This window comes from Diprion similis, chromosome 6 (assembly GCF_021155765.1).
Source record: "Diprion similis isolate iyDipSimi1 chromosome 6, iyDipSimi1.1, whole genome shotgun sequence".
In the NCBI taxonomy this organism is placed as follows: Eukaryota; Metazoa; Arthropoda; class Insecta; order Hymenoptera; family Diprionidae; genus Diprion; species Diprion similis.
The window spans coordinates 5374044-5395390 of NC_060110.1; the positions used below are offsets into that span (position 1 = coordinate 5374044).

Genomic DNA, 21347 nt, shown 5'->3' on the forward strand with positions numbered 1-21347 from the left:
ACGATTCAGAGGTGAAAATTGTTTTCATGGGATGAGCTGCCATATATATTATACATATTTATAATGTATATGCACACTCGCATATATGTATACGTGTTTCTTTAGAAAGCTTTTATAAAAAATTGCATGGGTCTTGAGAAATTTTTTGAACCACCCGTTTTCCACGCCTCCTTACCGTGGAAAAGAATATATTAATTTTCATATTTTTTACAATGTCACAGAAAGAAATTTATTTCACCTCAATTCCGCACGTGGGCGATTATATATGTATATACATACATATATGTGAGAAGCAGCAATAATATGAATAAATTAATATTTCTTTCTTTTGCAAACATTTTTATTCCGGCTGGTATTAATATTGTAATTAGTTTGTCTCATTGTGAGCCGTTAAATACGTGGATTCCCGAAAATGATCAACCGATTTGAATAAAGTGGATTATTGGTGAGACAATTCAAAGAAACATTCAAATCAATAGAATGAGCCGAATTTTGCGGTCTAATGGACAAGAAAAAAAAAACATTTTTTTTTTCGTTCTAATTTTTTTCGAAAATTTTTGTATTTGAGAACCTAAAATTTATAAATATAATCATGATTATTAGTATTGTATTCGAGATGACTATATATGTTTGTAGGCGAATATCTCTTAATCGGTTTAAGTTCGGAAAATTTTATCTCAGCAAAATGTCTCCACTTTTTTTTCTATCTCAGCCAGACTTTTGTCTGAATAAAATAAGTTTAACTAAAGTCATTGATAGTATTTTTTTTTATAAATTTCAGATATATTTAAAAAAAAGAGGTATCAAATTTTTCATCTGAATACTGATTTTTTATATCGATAAAATAAATGAACTAGAGCCAATTTCGAAAAACTACGCTTACTTTTAGGGTCGTTGACATCAAATCTTTCTAAGACCACTCAAATATTAAGGACACCAAAACCACTGTTGACCAGTGTAATCAATTAAGAATCTCGAATAGATATAAATCGCAGAGGCATATTAATATTCGCAATTACCCCTATATTGAAAATATACGTTCGTATAGTTTAAAGACACGTTTAAAACTGTTTCTTTTTTTAACAATATTTGTTAAAATATAGCAACAAATGACAAAGTGCTAATGAAATGTGAATACATGTTTGTTTCCCAATATACGAGGTCTAAATGTTCTTATTTAACACTATTGTAGTGTACATTTTATTATGATTTTTTGCATATGCAATATAACATAAAATTTGCTTAAGAGTGATGCAAAATTATGCCAACAGCTTGCGCGTTCACTTGTAAAATTTGGGCGCCGTCTGACTTCATTGCCGAAAGTACAAAAATCACCTACTTTCACCGATGAGTAGAGTGCTTTATTCATATCAGTCTTCACGCTAGAGTGAACAAAATGGCGCGTTACTTCCGGTAAATAATCTTTCAACCTTTCCTCGCCACGTGATCGCAAGCTTCCTTGTTTAATTGCATCGGTCATAGAAAGTTGTTTGTCTCATAAAGATGTTATAATTGAATAGCGGAATTACGATTCAGAATTTCAGAGGCCTATCTTTATTACTATCATTATTATTCAGTTCGGTTGTTTGAGTCTAATATTGTTCATCTTTCGAACAATAAATTGTGAAATGTTACCACTAAATTTAATTTTTCAAAAACAAAAGGATACAAAATTAAAATACATTGCGTATTTGGTAAATCTCCTCGAAAGTTGAGAGCTCTGATTTATACTTACAATATGCTGATCTTCTTTCATCAACTGTTAAAATGTAACGATGTTTGAAAACAACTCGATCCCTTAAAAAGGATTATTACAAGTCGTAAACCAAATGTGTGAATGGATAAAAAATTATTGAAGCCAATAACACTGATGCCGAATTCTACGAAATTTATTTATTTATTCATTTACCAGCCAGATAAATTAACTTACAATATCTTTACTTACTTATACACATGCAATTTAACTAAAATTTATAATTTTACGAAGCAGAACGTGTATCGGTAATTTTCTACCTCGATACCTATAGCTATAATTTATTTATATACTATTTATCAATTGTTAAAATTAAATACAGAAAAAAAATCATCATCAATATTCTAACTGGATAACGAACCGTGAAAAATAACCACGGTCTTTGAACATGTGAATATGTATTTTATTTACTCATTGTTCGCTGCTAATAATTGTTCAAATTTACTTATTAATCCATTCGTTATATGTACTCTGTTCGTATTTTAAAGCCGATTAATTACGGCCGCTGAGTGTGACGCTTGTGTAGTTACGAAGATTGGGTCTTACAAAATCTGACAATTTTCTGAGCAGCTTCGTGCGTGTGGTTTTAGCAAACAGTGAAAATTTTCCCGCACTTTCAGAATTCTCGTAATTATTATACGGTTCTCTGCGAATCGTTTCCACCGATTGTCTCGACGGGGAAAAATCCGAAGGCTCGAGTCTTCCGAAGATGCGCTTGCCTCTGGCAACGTAGAAGGGATCGTCACTCTTCAGGAGATCGTCGAGCATCCCTCTCCGATTTCTCGGCGGTTTATCCTGTTTCGATTTTTTTGCTTTCGCAGTCTCGTAGCCGCGTTCGCCAAGCATTCCGGATAATTCAAAGCCCTCGCCGGTGTACAAAAGTGAGCTGGTCTTGAGACCGCGATAAATTTTCAATATGTCGTCGATCGCCGCACTTTCCTCCTCACTGGGCGTTGTTCTAACCGGTAACTCTTCACCTGCGTCGTATAAATATTCATCTCCTCCATCCTTCTTCCCCCTTGAAATAAAAAACGGCTCCTCGAGTATGCTTTGTAAATTGGAGTGCTTGTCACGAGGCCCAGAATAACGGGGGTGAACGCTGTTGCGCCATTTTGCGTCCTCTCCGTCGGATACGGGGGCCTCGTTAGGCTCGGATGAACGTTCCGATCGTCGATGAAGACTCTCCTGGTCATCGAGAAGTCCGTTTTGCACCAAAGCGTCCGCCTCCTTCGGCTCTCCGTCGGTTTTCGACTCGGAGTTCTTCGCTAGGGATTTTTGTCCCCGAAAATCCCTAGTCTTCTTTTCGTCTTCTTGATTATTCACCGCGTGTCGATGGCCGCCCGATTCTCGCCTGCTCCTGGCGCTTGCGCCATATTTTGCATAGGCGCGGTTCAGGTGATAATTGTATTTATTCTGCCCAGTCATTTTTGAAATCGGCACCGCTTCTTCGTTCGTTTTTTCCCCAGCCTCGTCCTCGTCTTCTTCAACTGCTTCCCTCTTTCCCCTGGCGACGAAAAATGGCTCGGCATCGTACGAGTCAAAGACTTCCTCGAGTTGTCTTCGCCCTCTGCGGTCAGAATCTCTAGAAAAGACAGTGCAGAAGACAATTGGTGCTGCGGTTTCATTGGTCCTTTGAAATCAGTTGACACGTGGGGGACATGTGCTGATATTCGAGTGATAAAAGTGTTCAATCAGTACCCAAAACATCAGGTCGCTAAATATGTTTGTATATGTCAAAATTGTGAAAGTTGTGGAATCGGTGTTTAACACACATTATCATAATTTTCATTTTATTCAACAACGAACGTAAACATAACCTCAAACAGCCATTATAATAATTGAAAGCATCGATCACAAAAATTATTGCACGAATCTGATCCGATCCAGCAGTTACAAGGACAATTATTTTATCTTTACTCTGCGGAAAATATGAATGTTTACGTCTTATATTTCAACTGTCCCGAATAGAAAACTCTTATCTATATACTAGGAAGTGCGTTGCATATTCATTACTACAATCCAAACTAAAGTTACTAGAATATATATTTTCCATGGAACTCTACCTGCGATCGTCGCCTTTCTTCCCCCTGGCGACAAAGAAAGGCTCCTCATTACCGGCCGATCTCTCGAGCTCGTGATGCTTGTAGTCTATTGCGACCCATCTTGGCTCCTCCACGTAAAGAGGCTCCTGGATTCGCGACTGCTCGTTGTTCCTCCGATCGCGACTTCGCGCCGTAGACAGTCGATCGCACACTTCGCCGCATCCGGAAACTCCGTCGCATTCATCCGGCCGCCATTCGCGTAGCGGCAAGATCAACGAAACCGACTTCTTTTTTGGGCAGAATCGAGCCCTCCAGTTGTCGGAGAAGGCCAGCTCTCCTTGGTCCAGCAGGAAGGCACCTGGGCCGGGCCAAGGACACGCGGTTTTCATCGCCTTCGAATATCTGTGCACACGTAAGGAGAATCGAAGTTATATCGAGTGCGCAGGATGGAGAGATTCAGCCAGGCAACTGGTGTTCGTTCAACCAAATCAAAAACCAAAGTTTGACCATCCACGCCTCCTGATAAATGATTTTGCTCAAACTTCGAGGCTTATTTCCTGTGCGTAACGTATGCAGAGGAAACGGAGACATTTTTTGGACTCAACGCCCGACTGCGCATGCGCGAGCTTTCGTGCAGGCTGACCACCTCAAACTTGACCTATCAAACGCGATTTATAGAAGTGAGGTTATGTAGGTGAGGCTAACTTTTTCAGATTGGGCAGTTTTCCAGTAGATTACGTAGTGATTCAGGACGCCTTGGCAAATTTCTATTGTTAAGTGATTGACGACTGATGATCGCTACGAATCATCATAACAATACAATTTCAATTCTTCACTGGCTGGGGGAGACTTTGACATCTCTTATTCTCTTTAGAGTGAGTTAGTGTTGTACATTACAGATTGAAATATTGTCGCGGCACGATCTCGCGGATTAATAGAATTCGGTTATTCTGCGCATGTGCAGTCGACCATTTAGAGTGCCAACTTTCACCGTGTCCTCCTGATTATAGAGCCTGCGACATCGAGTTTCGTTTTAGAGGCCCATCTTCACTTCCTCATGAACGATATGCGAACAAAAAATTTCTTAGTGCACTTGCATTAAAAATTACTGTTCAAGAGTCGTGCGATGTTTTCAGCGCTCACCCACAAAGCCTCTCTTTTCGCACTTGTATCGAAGTGTATTGATATGATCTCTAGAAGTTTCAGCAGAATCCATTATTCGCAGGCTTGATACTCTCCTTGTAAGCCAAACGTAGTTGACGCTTCGCAATTTTTCACTTGGAGCGAGTAAATTCTTTATTAGACTATAGCAAAATTTTTTGTGACGATGATTTAAATGAAATGTAGGTGCATATTGGCGGTGGAACATTCAAAAAAATTCTTTTTTGAGGTACTTAACGAAGGTTGCAATATACAACTGTGTGGAATTCTTTCAAGTATCATGGTGGTACTGTGAACATATCTTTTATGCGAACCTTACCCCAGGAAATCTGCATCTGGACGCTGTGGCGATAAACCGCTGAAGTAATGTGGCAATCCGCTGTTCCAGTATGACCGTCTGCCTCGAACCGGCCAGAAATTCGGGTCAACTTCCGGAGGAATCTCTCCCCGCTTTTTGATCTGAATCGGAAATTAGTGGGTTTACGTTGAAAGTTTTTTTCGTCAGAGTTCAAGAGTTCATCAATATTGGAATCTGGAATGCATCCCGAAGTTTTAAGACACTTTGAGAAACCTTGTGACGTTTTAAATCCCAAGAACTGGTTTAGAATTTCAGGAAATTTTCCCTGGCTAATCATTCGTTGTTGGTTTAAAAAAAATATTATTGATACTAGTAATCTACCGAAAATTATTAAAATTTTACTCACATCTTCTTAAATTCCTTGCAATATTTTTTAACATGGTGATATTTCTTCACGTCTTTTCCAATAAGAAGTACAGAAAAGCTGTGTAATATCTTGTACTATACCATATATTTTGAAATGTCGAAAAAATTATTGAAATCGTATGAAATAATTTGTGCAAATATAAAAAAAAAATTTAATTCTAAATCTAAATAGTAAATTCTGTACCAGGTCTTTTCCAGTTTCGTGAATCTGAAATCGTGACTCGTCCGTTTTCGATTCATTGTCATAATCAATTCTAAGTTAGAAAAACCTGCAATAATTAAGATCAAAATCATCAAAACCCTTTCGTTGATGCCTTGAGATATAGTGAAAGCTCAACCTTGTTATTTGGGGTGATTATAATAATAACACCCCCTCCTCCCTGGACACAGCGCAGCAGGAAGTTGAAAGTCTATTGAAACCCCACGAAATCATTGTTATCTTTACGAAGTGGTTTGACTAATTTGAAATCGTTTAGAATAATTTTTAACTTGCAACAAGTAATACTATGGAAATGTTTTTTCGCTTCCATAATTTAAGCGAAACAAGAATGATCGAAACTGCGAAATTTTCTACTTTAACCTTTTGTATTTTCTCAAACAATTTCTTGGGTGCTAAAAAATGTCACACTCAAATAGTCAGATCTCAGTTTATGCGTCTTCGCAGTGATTTGAAAATAACATTTCTCAATTTTACCCAAATTTTCTCATTCGTTCGTAATTCAATTTCATCCGGAATATTCAGCTTTTATTTATAAGTTCTGTGAACGTTATACTATTCAATTGTTTGATTTTACTACTTCATCCTAGTATTTTACATAAAAATAGTGCGGATGTACCTACATATAACGATTTTCAATAGCAAACTGATTATAATAATTAGATCATCATTCATCATAAGTTGAAATATCCGTCTTTCATGATATCACTGTATAAAAAAACAGCTGAATAAATCGATATAGCGACGAAAGAGTACGAGAATAGGTAAAAAGAGAGAAAGGAAGTAACAAATTGAAAATAAAAAGTAAAAACTCAACCACCCGCTATAAACAACACGCGACATTTCCCGTCATTGCCTATCTAATTTAGTACCTCAGAGATCGACTGTATAAGATGAACATCTATGCTGCTTAGACTAATTTGATGCAGCAGATAAATAAAAAATAATATCATCGCGATAAGCTGAGCATTGTTTGTATTAAAAAAACTCCAGCGCATAGCACATACTGATGAGTACGTCTAACTTGTGTGTGAAAATATTGTTGTTAAAATTGACTGGTTTACGAAGCTAAGAATCACCTGTTTATATCGTTGCTCTGAATGTTATAGATCTTAAAATATCAAGCTTTTGTTATTTTGTTAAAAAAAAAATAATGGAATTTGAGTTACTAGTCGTAATAACTACAACAGATAACCACTAGATGTCATCGAGCGCATGTCGCTCCCGTGGCACAAGGTGTTGACAACTGCATTGACATCTGTGAATCGTGTTCTTGAAAACACTTCGTATTTCATATGACACCTGTATAATTTTGAGACCTGAGTCGTATATTCTTACTAATCGTTTAGTATCTAATGAATTAGGTATGATAAGTATGTGTTCTTTTCTGAACTGGAACTTGATTTAACGAGGTAGTACACTTGAAAATCGATGCTCGTTTGGTAATTTTATTACAAGATGATCGCATATGGAGTCTTCATAAAATTAATACATTCATAAGGCAACATCGTAGCTTTTCAACCTAATAATTTGAAAATACTCGACGTGCGACCATTTTATGATGAATTTATGAAAAAAAGTATCGATTTTCGACAGTATGCATAACCTTCTTAACGAAGTACAAATCTACATTGTAAAATGATATCTACTCATTGATATATTGCGAATAGTTGAATCGCTACCTGACCTGATTCATACCAATCCAGTTAAATGAATACCATAACCAACATTGTATGAAACAATGATTAAAAATCAACAGCTGAAGTGAATCCAGCTAACTTTGATAAGAATCGCGAATTTTCATTTTCGAAAGAACTTGCTTCGCGTAATATTAGACAAAGTGAAGTTTGTATTATAAATTTGGGTTGATCATTGCTTATTTTATTAGATAATGAATTCTTTCAAAGTCGCTTATCATGGATTCTTATAAATATTATTTAAATATTTTTGTCGTAAAACGTAAATAAATCACGAACCGAAACATTTCTGTAGAAGCAAGTGTATCTAACTGACCTCAAATTCTTCAGACGAAACGACAGACAGGAGGGTGATCGTTACTAGTAGTTCCTTCATTCTGTAAGGAGAAAAATGTCGATCATTCCTCATTAAATTCATTACGACATGTTCACTTGCATCAGAATTCAAACATTCTTACAAAATTCTCACATTTTTCAAAACTACCGCAGGCATTCTTTCTGTGTGTAATTTGTGCAGAGATTTGTTTTCTTATTTTTTAAGAACCGGGAATCACATTTTTTCTTAAGATCCAACCAATTGTGCTCGTTTTTTTTTAGCAACATGATATAAACACGTACGACTAATTTTTCCGTACGAAATGTTCGTTACAAAAAATGTATTTATCGATTATTATCAATGTAAGACGTAAAAATATTCAAATAATTACTTTGATAAAAACGTTTGGAGTAAAATGACGTCGGAGAAATCTGGAATTACAATATCAAGGAAAATATTATTTTTTTCGATATTTGTCAGGTGGATTCCAACTTTCAAACTAAGTAAACTTCTAATTTATCTTCGGCTGATTTTCGGCGGGCGTTAGATGTCAAATATCATCTTACCCAAGAAAAAAAAAACTTACAGCTAAAGCGGTTCAAGTACAATTTCATCTTCAATTAAGTTCTAATAACCTGTTACAGTTTAGTTTCAAATATTTATGCACAGGCGAACACGTGTGTGGCAAAAAGAAACAACTATGGCCGTTAAAAGAGCCTATATTAGTAGGATATTATTCATAGGAAAACTTCACATCATCAGTTATAATTGTTTTCTGAACAGTTCATTTTTTTTCGATAGATATGACAAAAAAAAAACTTCTTTTCACTTTCTCTTGAAAATTATTCTCACTTATTCAACGGCCATGAATAAGTGATTGTGAACAAATATATGCAATGACTTCCAGAAAACCTGATCCGTTGTTTTTTGTTGATCTTAAAAATCAGACTTCACAAAAGTAACAACAATGCTGTTAATCTCTTGAAAGACTTGTCGCAGTGCCGACAAAACAAGCCAATCGTATTTCACTTTTTTTCTCTTTCTAGAGTAACGAATCGTTTCAGATTTTTTCATAAATAATATTTTTCGTTATTCCACTTGTGCAATGATTGAACAAATTGTGGGTAATTGATGCAAAGATACAGAGTACATGAGGTTTTGCAGATGTCAGCAGCGTACCATAATCTCAAAGGGAGTAAAATCTGTTAAGTATAAGTACATCGAGTATTTTCCTACAATTTTTTAAACTCATTTTTACGGTCAAACAAGCAAAATTGCAAACATCATTATTTCCAAAGTTTCAAACGATACCGATACTCTGGATAGAAAGAAAGTGTAAAACACGCTCTGCCCATTTTGTTGCCATTTCGACAACTCCTCAGCACAAAGAAGAAGATAACCTGAGAATTTCGATAATTTCGATAAATAGTAAAATTATTAACTTTTTCGTGTGAACCGCCTCCAGTTGCTGACCGATATGATTCAAAATCAGGGTTTTAAGGTGATATGGTTTCGACAGCAGCCAGCCTACCTGTTGCAGGGTGCAGTCCACCTGTTGGAAGCGATCCGTTCCTCCGCTCGTTTTCGCAAGAGTGTCTGAGGCTCCTGACTCGTCCGGGTATATAAGAGCAGGATTCGAGATCCCTCGGGTGAAGAAGTCGCGGTTCGAGGAGCACACGGATTGCACGGGGAATACACCCTCCGAGGGCCTGGCCCACGTCAATCCGATGCCCCCGGCTGTATTATGAGCAAACATTACGAATGATGTGGTTGTACACAGCTGCTGTGCAACCCAAAGGTTATATTTATATTGTTGTGCCACATACGAATACGCAATGTGGTGGTGACCACGAGGATTTGTTTGCTTATTACGCTGGCGAAGAGTATTGCTTAAGAATGAACGGACCCAACCATGTGAATCAAAAATTAAAAAATTTAGAAAAATTGAAAAGCCGTTTGAGTAATTTCTAGCCAAAAGTTATTTGCGCCGGTGATGTATATAATAAAAAACAGGAATGAGGCAACGACTCGGTACTATACGGTTAAAATGAATCTGACCACGTTTGTGTAACACGTGCTAAGATACTGTCAATTTTGGAAAAAGGTTTGTAATTAGAATGTTTATAATCATAAGATTTTTGTGTTTTGATCGATTTTATTTTCGGGATTTTTTTATACATCGAGATCTCTAGAGATCGGCTGAAATTTTTTTTTACACACAGTAGTTTTCACACTGGATAGAAATATATTTATGGAAATACGGTGCAACAGGTTTTGGTCAACTTTTACATTTGCCTGTTAAAACTCTACCATAAGGTTAGGTTTTCGAATATTTTTCTGACAATTAGTGGCCATCCGTGCTGCTAGCAAAATGAGTCCAAAAACTTCAGAATCTGATCAAAAATAACAGTTTCGTTAACTCTTGCTGTGATGTAAGAAAAGTATTGGTTTCAGTTGAAAATAACTTTTTCCAACGAATGCTTTGACAGATTTCTTTTTATTTTTTAAGATTTTCATTAGTCAACTTCATACTTGAATCTAATTGGATTTCAAGTTTGCGAGTAGAAAGTGATTTATGCAACGTCAACTCTCAATCTTCTTGACAAAATTCGGTTTTAGGACTCCCTTGTATGTGCAGACATCCATTTGTTATAGTCAACCCTAATCTTTGTATAATTAGATTTCAATCTTTTTTAACATTTCTTTTTTTCCGTATCCTGAATTTCATTCTTTACCTACAAATTAAAAAATTTTACTTCACAATTGTTAGCTGTGTCTACGAATTTGGTTTGCGCAAAGAACAAAACAGGTAAATCAAGGAGATTCAGTAATTAAAATTTTGTTTGTCCAGCGAAATAATGTTAAGGAATGGTTCTGTAGTTGAATTTCGCCATGTGCCTTAGTTCGGTTTTGTATGGGAATTCCTGGCATTTCATGGGAAACTGAAAAATTCCCCAACGAAAAAACCCTTAACTTGTGTGACAATTCGCACCCTTAACTTTTTTTTTATAGGATTGCAAAATAATCTATGAGTTGGGGGTACGAATTACACCCAAATTGAGATTTTTTTGTGTGACCGCTACGCTGGCTATCAGTCTTAGATTCAATACTCGAATGGTTTAAATATATTTTCAAACACGAAATGTGTATGTTTTTCACAAATCATTAAAAAATTGCTTTTGGATTGTACAGAAATTACGTCATTACTAGAAATGTTTTAGTTGTAAATTAGAAAAAAATCGAAGGTATAAGCATATTCTTGTAAAACTATAAAAGAAACCTGAGAACTTTTCGCTGTGATGCGTTTTGAGCCTATAAAACGTCGAGAAATGAAATTTTTAAATTTCACTCGATTTTGTTATTCGAATAATTGAAAAACTGCATGATCGATAAAATCCAAAATCAAGTCAGTTCCAAGCTAAAAGAAGCTGCATCGATTGAGACCGAAATAATCGCACGAAATAAAGAATTTTAAATAATTCGTGTTCCATAGGTATTGTAAGAAAAACTCATATTATTTTTCTTATTTTACTATAATATAATAACATATGAAAGTTGCTAAAAACGTATGAGTTCATATGAAAGTTACTATGTTCATCGTTTCAGCGAGCGGTTACGCGATAATAAAGCCTGCTTCGTTGCGCGTTCCGCGAACTCTCGTTCACGTATGTAGACAAAATTTATACCATCCAGAAATAGATTATCCAACGACGATAAGCAGACGCTGGGCAAATTAAACGAGTCTCATTTAACAGCCGACGGCATACTTATACCGTTGTGAAAATTACTCGTTTATATTTAATTTTCGCACGTGAAATTGCTCGTAAAGCAATTATTTCTATTACATAGTTTATTCTGTATGTATACGATTATAGTTCAGTCTTTTTTCAATGATATTCTCTCACAGATTTGAAATTAATATATGTGATTTCACATAGTGTTCCAGAGTTATTCCGGTGAGGTTTTAAACGGTTGGTGAACCAGGATAAAGGAGACGCCGCTCCCCCAAAAGAAAGAAGCCGATTAGAGATAAAACGACGAAGAAAAAATGGTAAGATTTTTCAAATATTTCTCACTGCAACGATTCTCAATTAATATTATGTCTACTTCAGTTTGGCAAATAAAAAATTTCATCTAATACGATTTGATATTCAATCGCAAACCGGAGATGAATTATTAATTTTTCACCTCTTTGTAATTTACATGAAACTCTGTGATTTAATCATAAATTACAAATAATACCTTCTGTAAATTGATATTTCGAAATATAAAGAAATTGAAAATTTTTATCGAAAGCAATAAGTAGAGAATTTAAAATCATTGTCTTCCCATCGGAAGTCCGACTGCAATAATGCACGAAGTCTTTTCTTTAATGAAATGAAGTTCAAATAAATGGCACAAAAATCTGAGAGTGACTCATTTTGAGCGTTGACTAAACATATTATTTCCTACAGAAATTTCGCTTCCTTGGAGACGCTGATTGCCCTGATTGGCTGCTAGCCGAGATAAATACGCTTTCTCGAATGGTAATTTTGGAAATCTATGTTTGTTTACTCTGCTCTAGTTACACGTGATTTTCGGTCATGATCGTAAAGATAAATTCCACACATCTTTAGGGTACTGTATATACATCTTTGACCATGGATTGTTACTCGTTACTTGTTACTTGTTGCCTGTCTACTAATTCTTAGTCGACATCATCAGATTAGGGATATATAATGTAACTCGCCTGACGTGACGGGAAAATTTCATTTCGTGGCCCGGCTACATTATACGATTATTATTTACTTTTATCTTGGATATTTTTTCGCAGACATCCATCAAGATGAAAGTTCTCGGACAACTCGTAGCCAAGTCTTTGACGGAAGGAAATCTCGACGTGAGTCAATGGAAAAGTAGTTAATATTTGATCATAGTTGTTTCAAGAATGAAAGAAATGTCGAAGAAAAACACAGAAAATTGGAAATTCAGTTACGATTAATGAATCAAATATTCATGTTCAAGTAAGTATAAACTCCTCAGTCGCATCGCTTTCATAGACTTTGGACCGATGGAACATAAGAAAATCCATATTATCGATAGTAATTTTTCAAATTCTATGGAATCCTTGAATTTATGTGAATTCCTGCAAACCCGAAATCTGGTGCACGCACAAATTTATAATATCGATAGAAACGATCATTAGTTGTTACAACCAAAACCTAACAGATATAGTTTCTAGTAATATCAGGAAGTGATGCAAAATGATTTTTTTCTTTTATTCTCAATGAGAAAAAAAATCATTCGTTTTCTTTTTTGTGACAAAAAAGTGATCAGATCAACAATTTTGGTCATTGAGTGAAACCACATTTATCGATACGAACAAAACATTTCTTAGTAAGTTCAACAGATCCTTTCTTGACGTGTCTTCTAAATTAACTCCTCTTCGTGGCTATGAATTATACTTTGAAACGATACATTTATATACGGAATCCCGAAACTCACAGTTTCAAAAATTATCATTGAATATGATGTAAATTCTCGTAAATATGGTGATGAAACAAGGTGCTTAGTGCGTGGTTGAATCGATCGTAATAAATTGTTGTGTACAATATTCTGAGTACTTCAATCATATAAACAAGTGTTATCGAAAATTTTCACCCAGCGCAGAAGTCCAGAAAAAAATCCTCTTCAAAACGTGGGTTGTGTACATTCTAGTTGAAATCTTCATTCACCAGCGACATATTACGTTCATAATCCTTTGTTTATCTCTTTAAATTCGCTATCACGTCAAGGCTAAGGAATTTACTTATCCCCAAATTTAATTCGACATCAGTCCAAGATAGATCTTGGTGCCAATCAGTACCGTCAGGTTGACTAAGTCTACTATGGTCTCAACGCGAGTTTGGAAAATATCGTCAAAGATTGCTTCGAAAGTTTGTTTATTATTATGTCACGTTTTATGTATGACGTTTCCGGTCATCGTGAATCTGTGTTTAACCGTTTCGTTTGCTAAAACTGTTCTGAAAACGAGTTGGTTAATATCTAAAAAAGCTGCGTACTTGGCCAAACAATCATTAATCATTTTCCTCTACTTATTCTTTAAGTTAAACTACTTTCTTTACCGAAGTGGTATTTTAAGACTGACGACAATCTCCGTCGTGTTTCTCGTTGTGTGGCTGGTAATAAATATTCAGAAAACACCCGCCTCCCTCTTACTCATCGTTTCTAAATTCCTGTCCCAAATTCCACTCTATGGCTTTTTATGACGTTCGACAGTCATTCCAGAGCGAGTTCCATACATATACAAGTTTTGTAAGTCTGTAGAGCGATAATTACTCATATTTTTATAGTACGTAGCTACGTAGAAGTATAATTTTTTCCGCCGTCTGTGTTAAAAGTTCGATTTTCGAAGCCTGTGAAGCGTGCGTAAAGTACCCCATTTCCGAACAATGCAAATGAAACGATGTCCGCGCGTGCGCATGACTGAAGTGCTCGGTTTGACACACTCGGGCTTTCTTTAGCGCATGCTGACTTTCGAATAACTCAATTTTTCGCAACGGGTCATTGAGCGTTAGTCACCTAACCCAAATGTTTCGCGGCGTGAGTGGCAGATTCGTTGCTTCTTAAATCAATCTTTTCTTCGCAGATTTTGAAAAAAAAGTACTTGTCAAACGTGTGGATAGGCGATATCTGACTCGTGTGATTTCAGCGCTCGCCTTGACTCATGCTGCAAACTTCACACTCATCCGAAATCGCCCACTTTCCGCACGTAATATAATATAATATTACTATACGAAATTCACTCAGTATAATTATACCCTGATACATATTTCGGATTATATGAATCATGGTTTATATTTTATTTTATTGTTTTTCTCACCGCGCGTCGTTTGCGCGGCTATTTTTTTTTTCTTTTCTTTTCTTTTCGGTGAAGTCCTGAGATGCGAACATTATATATATCGTTTTTCATACCCACATGGGTGAAATCAGTTTTGGTTAATATCACACGTGAGTCGCGAAGCAGAGAGCGCTGGGAAAGAAACGAAAGAAGCAAAAGCAATTGAGTTTCCTTTCAGCCTGTTTGCCGCTAGCTGTAATGCATCCAATTCAATGTCACGACCTATTTGCTTTACTTTGGAGTTTCGACATCGCATTATAGCCACGTGGGGAAAGAGACGAAAAAAATAGCAGCAGCAAACAATATCTTCCAGGAAAAAGTAGTCGAACACCGAATTGGTATGTGTGAAAATAAAAACAGGGAATTAGGAATTTGTTTTTTTTACCATATATGGCAAAGGAAATTTTTCCTTCTCTCCAAACAATCTTACGCTATTCTACGAAATACTGATCAAAACAATGATTTGGCCGTCATTTTATAAGAAATAGTTTGGATATATTAGATCGTTTTACCGAAATTCAAGATGCAGAAGCAAGTTTACGAGAATTTTGTTTTCAAAGTGAAATTTTTTCTCGATGGCAGAACTAAGAGGCAATTTTATTACAATTTTATTCTTTCACTTATCTAATTTTCACTCAACTTGTGTTGCAGGAAGATAAAGTGAAGAAACTCACACAGGACGCAAAGCTAGGTTAGTATTTCTCATTTCTTGAAAAGTTTTCTTTCAAGAAAATTAAACAATTTAAAAAATTAAAAATTTTCGGGCCTTTCAAACAATTGTTTCTCCAATTTTGCAGACGATATCGCTAGTAATAAAGATGCTGCACATTTTTTGCCCGAGAGGTGTATTTCCATACAAAAAATTTCTGTTTTTGAGAATTATGATCCGATTTAGCGTTCACAAATTACATAGTGAATTGAAGACATTCTTTGCAGCGAAAATCATCGAAATCCAAAACTTTATGGCCCAAAAACCAGTCTTAATAAATATCTAAAAAAATACCTAGTATATACTTTGTGCTAAAAAATTTAACAAAAAATCAGTAATGGAATTTAAAATGGTGAGAGTTCAAAATTAGGTACCATATTCATCCACAGACTACTTGTAATGAATGCTTTTTAAATTCTCAGAAGTTTTTCATTACACATTCGCTGTTCACAGAGCCTGGAGATGCAAAAGCTATTGTTGCTGCCTTAAACTTGATACTTTCGTCTTCCACGAGTCATGCGGTATCAGCGACCGACCTGAGTAGTGAACTTCAACAACTGGGCCTCCCTCGGGAGCATAGCACTACCCTCGCACGTCTTTACACGGAACACAGCCCCCAAATCACGGCGACGTTATCTGCACAGTCCTTGAGACGTGAGTTTGAATTATTCTTGCATCGAAATTCAGATTCACACAAAGTTTCCGGACTTGGTATAAATGACCCACTTTTGACGATGAAAAGAGAGAGGAAATCACTATTTAAAAAATGAGTCGATACAGATATTTGCAAATCAATAATGTATGGGGCATTCCATGTCAAATCAACCGATTTTGATTAGAAATTAATTCATTTTTTTCAATTTCTTTTATGGAATCAATAATTAAATTTCCGAATGTTTCGCCTTTTATTTAAATTGTCGTAAAAATTCTGAATAATTGCGTTTTTGTTGAGATTATTTTACAATTGCTTTCACGGTGCACCGATTTTTTCTTTGTATCTACTTCAGCGTTTTGACGAATTATCAACACCCATCAATGGATCAGTCTGAAAATAATCAAATAAAAAAATATGACATTTTTGAGAATTTATCAATTATTTTAAATATGTTGGAGAAGTGATGGACTTTTCTGGTGTTGAATACGAATAATTGTCAGTTGAAAAATGTCGACCATTAATACGATTTCGCAATTGTATCCGGATTCATGTTCGATTACTAGGATTAACTGAAAATAGCTGTCGTAAGAAATCTTTGGTCTCATACAAGTGAGAGTTTTAACGGAATAAACTATATCGGTTCACGCCTGACGATCTTATCGTTGAGTTAGATTAAAAGTGCCGTTGGCTTTAAAAATTTAACAAAATCAAATCAATTTGGAAGGGAATCCCCCACGAATTGTTGTTCATTGTCTGATTTCGATGGGTCGTTGAATGAAGTGTTGTTTGCAGTCAAACGTCTTTCTTCAATCGAGACATTGGAGAACGAGAAAACATCACCCTTCGTAAAAATAGCATTCCAAACTAGCGACACCGCTGGAAAAGAGGAAACCAACAACGTTACGGTACCTAAAGAAGGAATCCCGGTATTACTCGCAGGTGAGCAATAGCTATAATTAAATTTGCGTACAAAATATCTCTTGCACCAGAGAATCTCGAATAATTTTTTATATAAAAAATTATTTTAAGTCTGAGCTGTCATTTAATTTATTTGAATTATTGCAGAACTGAAGAGAGCACGCTCACTGATGGAAGGGTTGTAATTGAATCCTTGATATTGAACGTAAAGCTATATTTGTGTATAAGATACATAACATTATGGTGATAAGATACCTGCATCAAATTTTTTTCATAGAAACAGATGAATGTATAACATTGATTGATTTAACAGTGTAAAATAAAATAAAATAGATATCACCATTCATCACATAATTATCTCTATTCATATTTTTAAGGTTTTACAATACGAATTATCAATTTATCAGCGCTCAGCGCAGGACAATGTTCACTTATCTCATGTAAAGTCAACATCATTTATCATAGCATCGGAAACATTTAGAAATATAATGAACTGTTACAGTCAATGAATTATAATTTCATTTGCTGATTAATTGTGTGATCGATTTAAATGTGGCAATAACTAATATGAAATTGATTAGTTTTTACTAAACGAAATTTTATTTTATTGATACCCTGACAAAAACAATACTCTGAATAACCGCTGTTTTTGGAACAGTTCACAGAAAAAATGTAGAGGAATACGGTAGTTTTGAAGCCGAAAACTATGTAGAGTTTTTCTTGAAGTTTTGAATTCACAGATTACGACCTACAGCCCTGGGCTATTTTTCATAACAGTGCCGGGTCTGGCCGGGTGTGGGGGTAATAGCAGTTTCACGTATTATCAACCAAGCAACTGACCACGTCGGTAAAAAAAGTACTTCATAACCGACAATTATCACGTGCAAAACGTTGGTGAGATATCGTCGTCGTCGTGCAATTAAAAAGTTGAAAAATCTCGCTGAAGAAATTATATGTACGTCAAAATTGTGTAACGGAAAAATAAATGTCAATTAAATTGTGAACACAAATGTGAATCGTTTATATTTACCTGAATATATCATAACTTTTATAGGCTACAGTAGCATCTCTAAGATGCTCAATTTATTTTTTTTAAGTTTTTTTTTACGAAGTCAACATTGAGCTGCAAATATTTTCGAAAAATTTTGAACTACTTCATTTTTAGTTAAAATCGTTTCAAGAATGTTCCGATAGAGAAATTTTTATTGATTTGTTGGGCTGTTTTAAAATGATAAATTAGACAAATCAATATCTCAAGTTTTAGAATATCTGAAAAATTCTGAAACACTTTTCTCTTTGATAGAAGCACGTTGAAGAACAGTTTTGTGAATTTATTTTAAATTTTGATAAGGTGGTATCATTGTCTTTCACAATCAGTAATACAAGTTTTAAGGAATGTGCCGAAAAACAGGCAAACAAAATTATTCCATCTCCTGCATAATATTGACATGCTTGTCAAACCATATTTTCTTGCTCAATTGTTAAGATGCTTAACGTTCGTTATTGTCGATTCGTGGTTCTTCAAAGTGCTAAACAGAAGGGAAGAATGTTTTTCTGACAGAGCAAATTTTGAAATGTTCAGAATTAAGTAATTCAATTTTTATCCTGTTGGCTGTAAGTACTATCGTTAACAAGCGATGCTCCTAGTCGTGAGAGAAATGGCGATATATCAGAAATACGCAGATAGTAATAATACATAGTTGTATTCTGCTATTTCGCATCAATGTAAGTTGGAGCGAGTATAGCTACACATTGCACTGATGCACATATATTTAATTTCAAGAAGTGGAACGTAACTATAGGTATAATTGTCACGCATCCGGAAGACGAGTTTTCTCCATCTTTTCGCTGCTGGTCTCTGCGTCGTCATTTTTCTGCTGTTGGTCCTACGTTTTTTTTCTTGTGTTTTCCGAGTTCCTGGGCGTCCAATTGATCTGAAAAGGGTCATACAAATCGATTCCGGAACGAAAAATTCTCGGTTCCAAAAATGACCAGAAAATTGAGGCTAACCCCTTTGGATTTTTGGCGAAAATTTCGACGACTTTGAAAAGTGCTGCAATTGATTCTTTAGGGCACTACTCCGACGTAATTTTTTGAGAGAAATCGATTGAGCGTAGTCCCAATACGCTGCGAGCAACGGATCAAAAGTTACAGCCAAAAAACTGCAGATTTTCATCGTCATTTCTCTGCTGTTGGTCCTACGCTTTTTTCATCGTGTTTTTTGAGTTCCTGGAGTTCCAATTAGCCAAGAAACGGTCATACAAATCAATTCGGAGACCAAAAATATTTGACTCCAAAAATCGCAAAAAAAGCAAGGCTAACCCCTTTGGATTTTTTGCGAAAATTTCGACGACGTCGAAAAGTGCTGCAAATAATTCTTTAGGGCACTACTCCGACGTAATTTTCAGAAAGAAATCGATTGAGCGTAGTCCCAATACGCTGCGAGCAACGGATCAATAGTTACAGCCAAAAAAGTGCAGATTTTTATCGTCATTTCTCTGCTGTTGGTCCTACGCTTTTTTCATCGTGTTTTTTGAGTTCCTGGAGTTCCAACTAGCCAAGAAACGGTCATACAAATCAATTCGGAGACCAAAAATATTTGACTCCAAAAATCGCGAAAAAAGCAAGGCTAACCCCTTTGGATTTTTGGCGAAAATTTCGACGACTTCGAAAAGTGCTGCAAATAATTCTTTAGGGCACTACTCCGCCGTAATTTTTTGAGAGAAATCGATTGAGCGTAGTCCCAATACGCTGCGAGCAACGGATCAGAAGTTACAGCCAAAAAACTGCAGATTTTCGTCGTCATTTCTCTGCTGTTGGTCCTACGCTTTTTTCATCGTGTTTTTCGAGTTCCTGGAGTTCCAATTAGCCAGGAAACGGTCATACAAATCAATTCGGAGACCAAAAATATTCGACTCCAAAAATCGCAAAAAAAGCAAGGCTAACCCCTTTGGATTTTTGGCGAAAATTTCGACGACTTTGAAAAGTGCTGCAATTGATTCTTTAGGGCACTACTCCGACGTAATTTTTTGAGAGAAATCGATTGAGCGTAGTCCTAATACGCTGCGAGCAACGGATCAAAAGTTACAGCCAAAAAACTGCAGATTTTCATCGTCATTTCTCTGCTGTTGGTCCTACGCTTTTTTCATCGTGTTTTTTGAGTTCCTAGAGTTCCAATTAGCCAAGAAACGGTCATACAAATCAATTCGGAGACCAAAAATTTTTGACTCCAAAAATCGCAAAAAAAGCAAGGCTAACCCCTTTGGATTTTTGGCGAAAATTTCGACGACTTTGAAAAGTGCTGCAATTGATTCTTTAGGGCACTACTCCGACGTAATTTTTAGAGAGAAATCGATTGAGCGTAGTCCCAATACGCTGCGAGCAACGGATCAAAAGTTACAGCCAAAAAACTGCAGATTTTCATCGTCATTTCTCTGCTGTTGGTCCTACGCTTTTTTCATCGTGTTTTTTGAGTTCCTGGAGTTCCAATTAGCCAAGAAACGGTCATACAAATTAATTCGAAGACCAAAAATTTTTGACTCTAAAAATCGCAAAAAAGCAAGGCTAACCCCTTTGGATTTTTGGCGAAAATTTCGACGACTTTGAAAAGTGCCGCAATTAATTCTTGAGGGTACTACTCCGACGTAATTTTTTGAGAGAAATCGATTGAGCGTAGTCCCAATACGCTGCGAGCAACGGATCAAAAGTTACAGCCAAAAAACTGCAGATTTTCATCGTCATTTCTCTGCTGTTGGTCCTACGCTTTTTTCATCGTGTTTTTTGAGTTCCTGGAGTTCCAATTAGCCAAGAAACGGTCATACAAATTAATTCGAAGACCAAAAATTTTTGACTCTAAAAATCGCAAAAAAGCAAGGCTAACCCCTTTGGATTTTTGGCGAAAATTTCGACGACTTTGAAAAGTGCCGCAATTAATTCTTGAGGGTACTACTCCGACGTAATTTTTTGAGAGAAATCGATTGAGCGTAGTCCCAATACGCTGCGAGCAACGGATCAAAAGTTACAGCCAAAAAACTGCAGATTTTCATCGTCATTTCTCTGCTGTTGGTCCTACGCTTTTTTCATCGTGTTTTTCGAGTTCCTGGAGTTCCAATTAGCCAAGAAACGGTCATACAAATCAATTCGGAGACCAAAAATTTTTGACTCTAAAAATCGCAAAAAAAGCAAGGCTAACCCCTTTGGATTTTTGGCGAAAATTTCGACGACTTTGAAAAGTGCCGCAATTAATTCTTTAGGGTACTACTCCGACGTAATTTT

At 35.9% G+C, this 21347-nt stretch overlaps 2 protein-coding genes across 5 annotated transcripts; one reads left to right on the forward strand and one right to left on the reverse strand.

Annotated features, from left to right (window-relative positions):
- Positions 1–1914: 1914 nt before the first annotated feature.
- LOC124407241 lies at positions 1915–9589 on the reverse strand. Its single transcript, XM_046883202.1, has 5 exons — positions 9442–9589; positions 7911–7971; positions 5276–5415; positions 3817–4197; positions 1915–3335 (listed from the first exon to the last, which is right to left on the reverse strand). Exons 2-5 carry the CDS (start codon positions 7968–7970, stop codon positions 2246–2248), a joined length of 1671 nt encoding a protein of 556 aa, XP_046739158.1. The 5' UTR covers position 7971; positions 9442–9589; the 3' UTR covers positions 1915–2245.
- Positions 9564–17366, forward strand: LOC124407264 (COMM domain-containing protein 4). Of its 4 annotated transcripts, XM_046883232.1 has the most exons (8): positions 9564–9708; positions 11857–11961; positions 12365–12436; positions 12724–12789; positions 15442–15481; positions 15953–16153; positions 16947–17093; positions 17220–17364. In XM_046883232.1, the coding sequence occupies exons 2-8, from the start codon at positions 11959–11961 to the stop codon at positions 17255–17257; spliced, it is 567 nt and encodes a 188-aa protein (XP_046739188.1). In that variant the 5' UTR covers positions 9564–9708; positions 11857–11958; the 3' UTR covers positions 17258–17364. The 4 variants fall into 4 exon arrangements, with proteins under 4 accessions (XP_046739188.1, XP_046739189.1, XP_046739191.1 ...); XM_046883233.1 differs by lacking the exon at positions 9564–9708 and having other exon boundaries at positions 11849–11961; XM_046883235.1 differs by lacking the exons at positions 9564–9708; positions 11857–11961; positions 12365–12436; positions 12724–12789 and adding an exon at positions 13754–13825 and having other exon boundaries at positions 17220–17365.
- The last annotated feature ends 3981 nt before the right edge of the window (positions 17367–21347 follow it).